This window comes from Solea senegalensis, linkage group LG19 (assembly GCF_019176455.1).
Source record: "Solea senegalensis isolate Sse05_10M linkage group LG19, IFAPA_SoseM_1, whole genome shotgun sequence".
Taxonomy (NCBI): domain Eukaryota; kingdom Metazoa; phylum Chordata; class Actinopteri; order Pleuronectiformes; family Soleidae; genus Solea; species Solea senegalensis.
This window is the reverse complement of record NC_058038.1, coordinates 1,937,138-1,947,598: the sequence shown is the minus strand read 5'-3', so window position 1 is coordinate 1,947,598 and position 10,461 is coordinate 1,937,138. Positions and strand designations below refer to the sequence as shown.

Genomic DNA, 10,461 nt, shown 5'->3' with positions numbered 1-10,461 from the left:
AGGTTATTAATGATTACTTCTGCCTTTCAGCATAATGTACGGTATTATTTGAACGGCAGAACAGTAGCACACTTCTGCACCTCCTCTGGACTCTGGACATTTACTGGTCACTACTCCAGCATCGGGCACCAACTACACCAGTGACATTTGTTGGACGCTCATTTCAAAAAGTGGTTCCGCCTGTTAGACAGTTACTCCAATCATCAGGCATCAGCCCAGCGTCCGTGTCCGCCCACTGCTCCACTGACACCCTGAGTGGTTCCTGTTTATCCAATCACCTTCTCTTTCAAAAAAGCTATTGGTCTCATGGTAATCCATTGAAGCCGAGCTTCTACTGGTTTTAATGCACTGCTGCAGGAGCGTATGAGAAGGAACACAAGAAAACTATAGCACTGTCTATTTTGTACCTCCGATGACCTCAGAGATAAGACTCATGGATACATTAGATACAGTAAAACACAAACATCCAAAGTCAAACTCTTCATCTGATGAGGACTGTCGAGATGAAGGATAAAACTATTGTAAATCTGTCTCAGAAGACGGGTCAACCTTCACAGGCCACACCGTAACAACAAACTCCTTTTTCTACAGTTCATTATCTGTTATCAGCTTCTCGGCTCCTTTTCCCCTTTAAATACATGGAATGCTGGATGTCCTCAGTTTGTGCACATTGTTATTGTGTTCTCTTGTGGGCTTCTCTTGGCAGGCGACACTGTGTCGTGCTCATGTGACGTCACACTGTGCACGTAGCTGACACAGCTCTCACCATCCAGCCCACACAGAGGAAACACAACTCAGATCAGATCTTAAATGACTCTGAACGTGGACTCGTTGAAAGTGTGAGGGTCTTCTGACCTGCTGGCATTTTCACTCACAACCACCTGCAGTGTTTACAGACAATGATCTGAGCAATGACCACACTCGTTGGAGATGATAGAAAGGCATCAGTAACAAAGAAGAAGACCACACGTACCATGTCATACCTTGAAGTGTATGAACTACAGCAGCATATGACCACTTTATTAGGTACACACAATAACCTAAAGATGGCTGGGGAATGAAATTCCCTTCTGTCTTCACCAGCAGTTGCAGGCAACAGTTTTTCCTGGCTTTTATAGAAAGATTTCAAGGCTTACGGATACTGTCAATGTTTTTAATTATGGTGTCTTGTCAGGACTAACATGCTGGAAGCTGAAAACATCACTGAAGAGCTAATTAATTACAGCCACCTCCTTAAAATCTGTTCAACTTTACTGCTACCAGACAATTCAGTTCTGACATATAGACAGATGTAAACACTGTTTACAGTTAAATCAGCTGGGCCATCTCCAAATATATGAGATTCAAACTCGGCTTGTAAAAGAAACAAACGTTCACATGGATTGTTACCTTCCAGCTTGAAGACATAAAGTCATAAATGTGTGTTTAAATGATCGCTGCCAGTCGTTAGGCTACTTCCAACTGCACTGAGACCAGCAGCACAATAAAACCACACGAGATGCTGGCGATGTTAGCATATGTTGCACAAACCTTTCTTGGTTGTTGTACTTTTAACACATTCGGTATGCGGGTGTACTCGGGGACAACACACATACTTTCTGTAAGTTCGCAAACAGTATAGCAACATGTGCGACCCAGTTGTTTGACACATGTTGCAACCAGAGGCCGTGCAGCATGTGCGCTGCTCCTCGAACGTGTGAGTGCAAGAGTTTGATCAGTCACACAGTGCAGGACATTTCATTCCTCCACATGACAGCCTCCCAACAACCTTTATTTCCCATGACCTCAACTGGAGGGTGGAGGTTTTCTCCAACCGTCGATGCTCAGAAACATGTGAAAGACATTTTCACGTTTGGTTCCAGGAGTGCAAGAAAGACAACTTTGAATTTATCAAGAGGACGGGACAGAGAGCAAGCTACTGTGAGGACATGGTCTGTTGCTGATGAATGTGTTCCGTCCTGTGTGTTCCTGAAGAAGTGTCCCCGAGGATGAGTCTTTAAATTGATAGTTTGGGTTTAGCCGTATTTCCATCGAGTGGAACGGTTTGGTTTGGTACTTTAGGTACTTTTTTCTTTCCATTAGGAAAACTACCAAAACGACCACCACCAACTGTTCCACCCTTCCCTTTGAGGTACCAGGGTAAAATGGTACGGGAAGGTGAATTTGGAGCTGGACCATCTCCCCCCACGACAGTCAGATGATTCGGCACCAGAACTTTTCCTGAACAGGAAGAAAGAGCCACTGGATTGAGCCACTCTCCATTGTGTTGTGCTGTTTGTTGTACACTGTACACTAAGATGGTCCAGGCCACTCACACCAGTGGAATGGTAAACCTGACCGAGCATCCCTCCTGGGTGATCACATCACGTGCAGATCAAGGTTACGTCTGAATGCTCCCAATTTGTCAGGAATGCATCCTCAGATCCAGTGGTTAGTGGATGTGTGTGGCCTCATTCCTGAGCATAACAATAACGATAACACAATCCATCCTTGGGATCAGCTGACTTGAAGGTTCTGGGTTGGATTCCACTAGTCTACATGCCGATGTGTCCTTGGGCAAGACCCTCAACACCCACGTTGCTCCTGACGGCTGTGTCGGCAGCGTGTGAATGATGGATGTGAAGAAGTGAGATGAAAATGCACACAGATGCACTGTATGAATGTGTGAGTGAGTGAATGGGTGAATGACAAACCCTGTAGTGTGAAGCAGCTTTGAGTGCAGATAAAAACAAAAGGCATGGGGGTGAACACAAACACATGAAAACAAACTACAAGCACTTCTAACAGTCGTTATCAATAACCTTTTCACCTCTTCATCGGTCCAAAGAAAAGAAATCCCTGCTTTCACTTCTCACCGTAGCTGTTCCTCGTTAGTGGTTCTTTCTGCAACCAGCTATAGAGACGGTCTGCTTCGTGTTTACACCAGCAACTCATGACCAGTGTATGTGAATGATCATGAAATCATTTTTGTTTTCAGATTTGCGCGGCCGTAGCCTGAGGGAGCTCGGTTTAGGACTCTGATGACAGAGGTTATTTAACCTAAACTGTCATCTGTCCTTAAGCCTGAAGTTTTTGTGTTTTTTTTTTTTAATAAATAAATGTAGTATAAACTTAAATAAGTGTGTAAAACAAAAGCAGACATTCTCCTCCTCTCATGTTACTCTGAGAGTGAAGAGAGTGCAGGCAGGGGGGAGAGGGTGGACTCATGTGTGACAGAAGGATAACAGCGAAGTGAAAGGGAAGGTCGTCAAGACTGCAGTGAGACCTCTTATGATGTAGACCACCGTCTAAAAGACAGGAGGTGGCAGACTTGAGGGACAGCTCAGGTTGAATGGTGTGGAGATGAAGTGGGAGGGTCAAGGTTAAGTTTACGATTTGAAAACGTTGATCAGGTACATTCAGCCCACTCAGAAACGATAAGGTTGATATACGATCATCACCTGCACTTACTGTTCATATAAACAATCGACGTGATCGTGACTTCCTGGTTTGGTTCTATCACATGATCTACATGAAACTGCCGTATTTCCATGACACGGAAGTCACAGAAGTGGAAGAGGAGGAAAATGAGACAGATAGTGGACGGCGAGGGGACGAGCAGACACGTGAAGCTTCGTCTTCTGCTTCTGCACGCACCACAGGACTCTTTTCAGAATGAGGACATTTTGCGCATAGACCATACATCACAGCAGGGTCACAACCTTCTTGTAGACCTTTCCTTTCTCTTTGCTCCTCAGATGTTAACGATGTGAGTGACTGCGCCTGCCTGTGCCTACACGACCATAACTACACTGTGATATACTGTACACTCGCTGCCAGCCATACATTTCAGCACTTCATATTCATGATGTAGTTACTGTAGGTTTTGTTATAGTTTTCAAAAGTAGTTCCAAGCGTTTAACTGAGGGCAACTCTCTGGTTTGACTTCCAAAGGAAGCTCAGTGTGGTTGACACATGCATATTTGTGCATGAGCACAATCGCATTGTCTTTGCTTTTACATGCTGGTGCTTAGTTTTGCATTTTGCACTTTTAAAATAACAGCTGCAGAAGTAAGTGGATGGCTCACGGACGTGGAATATGATGGAGCCTCTCTTCATGACGTGAATGGGAGTTTGGAGAGTGGGTTGAATCACTGGAGGTAACATGTGTAACTTAAGCTGCTAGAATCAGGAGTCATTAAAGATTGTATTATTGTGTGTTTGTTACAGTGACAGCACATCCAGCAGTAGTTACTGAACCTAGTGCTGTTTTTATAAATATTAGTGACGTCTCATGCATATTCCTCTCATTTTACAACCACAACAAATGTTTTTTGTTCAAAGACAAACAAATGTTTTAAAGAGACACTCGACTGATCTTGTCAGTAAAGGTCAGGTTTCTTGCTTGGGCTTGAAGACAGAAAGGCTCCATCATTCATTAGCCGTGTTTCCATTCAATGGAATATTTTATTGCATTTCCATTAGGAATCGGTGATTAGATCAATGACAGATAAACGTCACTCACTTGCAATCAGTGTAAACATCACATGGAAGTTTAAGCAAATGACTGTTCTCATACAAAGTCTGACGTCTTGTTGAGACAAACGGCCACAAACCAAGCAGGAAAAAAAAGCTGCTGAATGTCTTTTCTGTCACAGCTGATGTTGATATATATATATATATATATATATATATGTGTGTGTGTATATGTGTGTATATTATATATATATATATATATATATATATATATATATGTGTATATATGTGTGTATATATATATATATATATATACATATATGTGTGTGTGTGTATATGTATATATTACTGTATACACAGTGTACTGACGTAAAAATAAAAACTGTAGAATTATGTGTTTCAGATACATTATACACATATTTACATACAATCTCACGTCTTATAGTATAAATAAGAAGCTAACATTTTAGACTGTTTTTATATCCTTCATATTGTGTTTTATATATGTCTTGTCTTTAGTTAATATTTAAATTGTAACGTTTGATTTACATTTCCTATTGTCTGTTCTTGCTGATTTTACTTAATAGAAAATATTCTGTATTCCTTTACTTGTGTCTGCTGGTTTTCTAGTTTGTTATGCATCAAAAGCACCAAACTAAATTCCCTGTATGTTGGAAATAAAACAGATTTATATAATAAAATAACAAGTGACTTATTGTATTTACTCACCTACAGAGTAAACTATCAAAACAGAAGAAGAATCGACTTTATTTCTTCAACAAATAAACGTTATTATGACTTGGTTTTTTTTATTCTAATGCTCTAGAAACGCTGTGCTCCTTCAGCGCAGTCCTTCGCTTTCATGTACAGTAAATAAATAGCCATATATAATGATAAATTTCCTCTATGTGACTACAGTCAGTGTGACTCCACCCTGCTGTGGCGTCTGTCTGTCTCTGTCCCCCAGCCTGTCCTTATCATCATCATCACCTGGCTGCTGGATTAACAATCAGAACAGATTATAGCCGTAATAAGCTCCAAAACACTGGTTCAAGGGTCGCGTTGCTTCAGTCTGCACTGCGATGATGAAATGATCCAAAATAAGAAGCACAGACCATGAAAGAAACGCTCTATACTGTAAATAAAGAGAATACTCCACTTAAATGTATTCGACTATATATATATATATATATATATATATATATATATATATATATATATAAAATACTTCCAGAATATATCAGATGTGTGTTTTGTTTATGGTAGAACGTGCACCTCTGCCACTTTGGAGCCATTAGTCCTGTAATGATCCACTTCCAAACGTGCCAACATCAAACGGCGGAGAACAATGAGGCTCTGCGCCGCTGTCTCTGCATGCGCGTCTTTAATTCTCCATAACAAAAGTACAAAGGCCGAGACAGAGACCAAAGGCTTCAGCCCTTAAACACATTTAACACCTCTGTGCGTGGACCGCGGCGCCGCGCCGGCCCGACGCACTCACACACACTCACACACACACCACTCCACGGCAGCACGCGGCCTCTGTCTGCACCGAGCGCCTGACCTGAGATATGGAGCAGAGAGAGAGACAGACAGAGAGAGAGACAGACAGAGAGACAGAGAGAGAGAGGACAGGTAAAGGTAAATCCTGGTGTTCCACAAGCGGAGAGGAAAGAAGAGACCGAGCACGAGGAAGAGGAAGGAAGAGTTTCCATTTATTTAGATTGTTTTTATTTATTTATTCCTTCTGACTCGTCCACAGAAAGAGAAGCCGCCTGATGTGTAAGTACCAACAAAACTGTACACAACTCGTTAATGAACAAAGTCGCAGCTAAACTAAACTGACATGGAACGTTTGATTCATTCCAGAACTGATTAGATGCTACTTTGTATTTTGTTTTTCGTCCTCAACACTCCAGTGTTTATCAGCACGTGTTTGATATATTTTTTAACTCAAATATGTAGAATATACTTTTAAAGTCCTCTCTTTTTCTTACATATCATTAAGTTTTATTACAAATAATTTCCTCATATGGACTATGTAAATACACGTGTATACTAGTACTAATAATAACAGTAATATTATTAGATAGATTATCGTTATTATTATTATTATTATTACAACAATAATATTAACAAGAAACTTTTTAGAAATGTTCATCTGATATTTTGACCTATAATGTAGTTTTGAATTGATTTATATTATAAACTGAACATTACTAATAATAATAATAATAATAATAATAATCATCATCATCATCATCATAACAACAGCAACAATAATAATTATAATCATAACAACAACAATAATAATAATAATAATAATAATAATAATAATAAAACTATAACAATAAAAACATAGTGTTTCCACATCATTTCCTGCGTGTTTGTTTCCCAGTGTCGGAGGGCAGACAGACGCCGGTGGCGGCTCAGCAGGACTCGTGCCCGCGCAGCGTCCTGATCGACAACAGTCGTCGGCACCGGACCGCGTTCACGCGGGAGCAGCTGTCCCGCCTGGAGCAGGAGTACGGGAAGGAGAGTTACGTGTCCAGACCCCGGCGGTGTGAACTGGCCACGGCGCTCAACCTCCCGGAGACGACGATAAAGGTATGAACCACTAACGAGCTGAGTGTCTGAGGTCAACCCTTCAAACGTTAGAGGTGATCCATATAAATATTGATACTGATAATGAAATCTAAAACAGTTTGACTTTTCATTCATTGTATTTATGAAAATGGGTGAAGACACAAAGCTTCTATTCTAGTATCTGTATCAGTTATCGGCCCAAGCATTCCCGATATATGGTTTCTGATGTTTTTCACATGTTGAATGTTTGAGTGTCTTCACACATGGTCGTCGTCTTCATCAGCAGACGAGGTTTGCTTTGTTGTCACAGAGTTGTCGATGTTTAAAAAAGCCTCCATTATTCGGACCATACTTGTGTAAAAGCTGAGACTTTGACAGCTGATCTTTGAACTTAACAAAACAATCTCCAGTCACAGTCTGCACACTCGTTTTATAACTTGCAGCTGCCTTTATTAGGACATGACTAAATATAGACACTCTTGAAGAGGCCTCTTTCAAAGCAGACACTTTTGATAAGGTGTCGTGGTTTTTTTTACAACTGTAGGAAATGTCCAGAAAATTTGGTGTGGACATTTTCAGAGCTTAACGTTCACATCTGAGGGATGCAGCAGGAGCATCTCTGGGGACATTTATGGAGCTTTTCTATTACACAGTTCCAGCACTTGACTCTATACTCAGTTTGGTATCAGGCACGTCGTTTTCTTTTACTTCATAGTACGTACGTCCTCATAGGACTCAGTCACAGACTCTGAACTTTCAGCAGTGCTGTCACTAAACACACCAGACTAGATTTGAGACATGTCCTTTGCTAAATGTTGTGTATTAACACATGTCTTCAGGATTTTTCCAGGGAAGGTTCTGAAACGTGGGGACATTTGTTTTATTGCATTCAATGTCTCCTCCCGTTTGTTGTTTCAGTCAGCACAGAAGATTGAGCAGTGGCAGGTTTAGCTGCACCTCACGTTTGATGCAGAGGCAGTAAATGTGCCCACCTTTCTGGCAGCTACTGGAGGGTCTTTTATGAAGGAGCAGGAATGCGAGGCGAGGCCTTGTAAACGCCACCACCTGACGTTTTAGAAGCACTGCCTTCCGGGAGATTGTGTGAGCTGGTAAAACAGTTGAGGACTAGACTCACAGACACACTTGTTACTTATCAGCCCCATCTTTGAATTTTAGGACACAGGACAACAAGGTACTGAGGAAAATAACGTGTCATTTAGAGTAGTAGGATACATCTTTACTAGAATGTTCTCTGTGGACAATCTGCATCCAGATAAGTGTTTCACGTCAAATATCTCACCTGGTCGACCCCAGAGGTGAAGGCTTTCTGCAGTGATTTGGGTTTGATTCTAATTTGCTACGCGTCTAGCCTTCTCTTTCATACTTTCACACTTAATCTGCTCTGTCCATTAAAAAATGGTGTGGGGGGGGGTATTCTCTTTCCACAGTAAAAATGCATATCACAAGACCTTTAACAACTATTGGCTAAATAGTGCCTATGTGAGTGTGTACCATACTCTATCCATACGTCACCAATTTCACTGAAGGAAATGCATGAATCCTGCTCTGGATCTGCCTGGAGATTAGAGCGGTGCTCAGTTACCCACATTTACCTCTTCAACTTCACTGTTGGTGTGAGCTCAAAAATCCTTGTCCTACTTGTCAACATTGTTGTATTTTCTGAATCAAAGCAAACAACTGCAGAATCATCTCCTGTTTACCCCAAATGTTCAAGTGACGTACGTTGTTATTGGCATATTAATATCCGGTTGCGTACATTCAACCGCAGAAGAAGAAGAACTACTCTCGTTGTAGCTGCTGAGATGCAGAGCATCCACCGTGCCAGAGGGGGAGCTGTGTATCTGAGAGCTGGCCTATCTATTACGTCACTTCCAGGTAACACAGGACAGTGGGAAAGCTCTCGTTGGCTGGCCAATCACAACACAGTCCACCTTCTGGGGGTGTGGTTTTGGTCTGAAACAGCGCGGCTGACGAGAGCGTCAGTGAGGAGATATTTTGATCGGCTCGTTTGCAGCGATTAGGAGGTTTTTAACCATGAAAACAAGTTAATATATGTAAGTAGACCTCCATAACTAACATATATGTGTGATACAAGCATTCGATGTCGCCTTTAAATGAAAATGTAATGTAACCTCACATTGCGACCACTGATAACTCTCTAACATGTCTTCAGGTCATTTCCAATTGCACTCTCATGTAGCCAAGCAGCATCCGATCAAGCCAGTTATTTAAAACACGTGAACAATGGCTTGACAAAATTGTCATTTTGCCACTTTAGGACGAAGCACAAACTAATGTTAATCTTCTTCTCAACTTGGAGGTCGTATAATACAAATTTAAGAGAATCTTGAGTCTCATTTGTCTTATTTATCTGTCTCTTGTGTTGAATTTTGTTCTCTTTTTACACCTTCTATACTTCCAGAAGGAACAGTTTGAGTACATGGCCGTTGTTGTCAACCTTTATGTATTTTCTTCTCTTCCTCCAGGTGTGGTTTCAGAACAGGAGGATGAAGGACAAACGTCAGAGACACTCCTTGCCGTGGCCTCACCCTCTGGTCGACCCTCTGGGTGCACTCTTGTTGGGCCGCGCTTCTCCTTCCACCACCTTGCCGTACCCCTACATCCCGCCCCACCTTCATCACCTCCCCCTCCACCACTACTCCCCCCTCGCTCTCGCCTCGCCAGCATCCCCAGCTCACAGTCCCTACTCTGCTCCCATGAGGTCCCTGGATGCATTCCGCCTTTCCCAGTACCACAGCAGGCCAAGGGGACTTCCACAAGCCACGGCAGCCCTCTACCCCTCCGCCAGCATCGTGCACCATCCAGCTTCATGCCCCTGTCCGCTCTGTCGTCACTGGGGACAAGAACAGATCCTCAAAGCCAGAGGGGAGGCGCTGGGACTGAGCCAGGCTCGGAGTACCAAGGCCAACATGGAGCCTGCTGGTGTGGAGTGACGAGCAGAGACCAGTTCATTCCACACAGAAACAAGGTCATTGAACTTAGATCAGATACACGGCTGCAATAGGACAGTACACTCACTGTGACTTCACGCGATGCTATCGACTGTACAAGGAGGAGCTTGTCATCAAAGCTACGTGCTCATATGTAGCTCCTCATAACAGGAACAGGAAACACGCGAGTTAAAAGAATTCCTGAGTAGAATTGGTTATTTTTGCACACACACCAGTTAGTGATAGTGAATCTGTTAACCCATCGTTGAACACACGAGCCGCGCGCTGCAGCAGTGAGCAGCACTTATCTGCGCAATGGGGGATTGGATGCCTTGCTCAGCGGATATTTGGATTGAACCAGTGGCCTTTCAGTTTGCACACAGTGCATGTACTGCACGCCATGCCTTCCCACTCGGCCGTGGGCTGTTTTGTCCAGCGCACGGTGTTG

The 10,461-nt window shown here is 42.5% G+C and overlaps 1 protein-coding gene across 1 annotated transcript; it reads left to right on the top strand.

The window, feature by feature from the left end:
• Positions 1-2,297: 2,297 nt before the first annotated feature.
• Positions 2,298-10,018, top strand: eve1 (even-skipped-like1). Its single transcript, XM_044050962.1, has 3 exons — positions 2,298-2,379; positions 6,854-7,062; positions 9,549-10,018. The coding sequence occupies exons 1-3, from the start codon at positions 2,298-2,300 to the stop codon at positions 10,014-10,016; spliced, it is 759 nt and encodes a 252-aa protein (XP_043906897.1). The 3' UTR covers positions 10,017-10,018.
• The last annotated feature ends 443 nt before the right edge of the window (positions 10,019-10,461 follow it).

Bases quoted from the DNA above. Each gene is read 5' to 3' on its own strand.
- eve1 (XM_044050962.1), top strand. From the start codon at position 2,298: ATGGTCCAGGCCACTCACACCAGTGGAATGGTAAACCTGACCGAGCAT. The intron at 2,380-6,853 runs GTTACGTCTGAA...TTTGTTTCCCAG, and splicing joins CACATCACGTGCAGATCAAG to TGTCGGAGGGCAGACAGACG. The intron at 7,063-9,548 runs GTATGAACCACT...CTCTTCCTCCAG, and splicing joins TCCCGGAGACGACGATAAAG to GTGTGGTTTCAGAACAGGAG.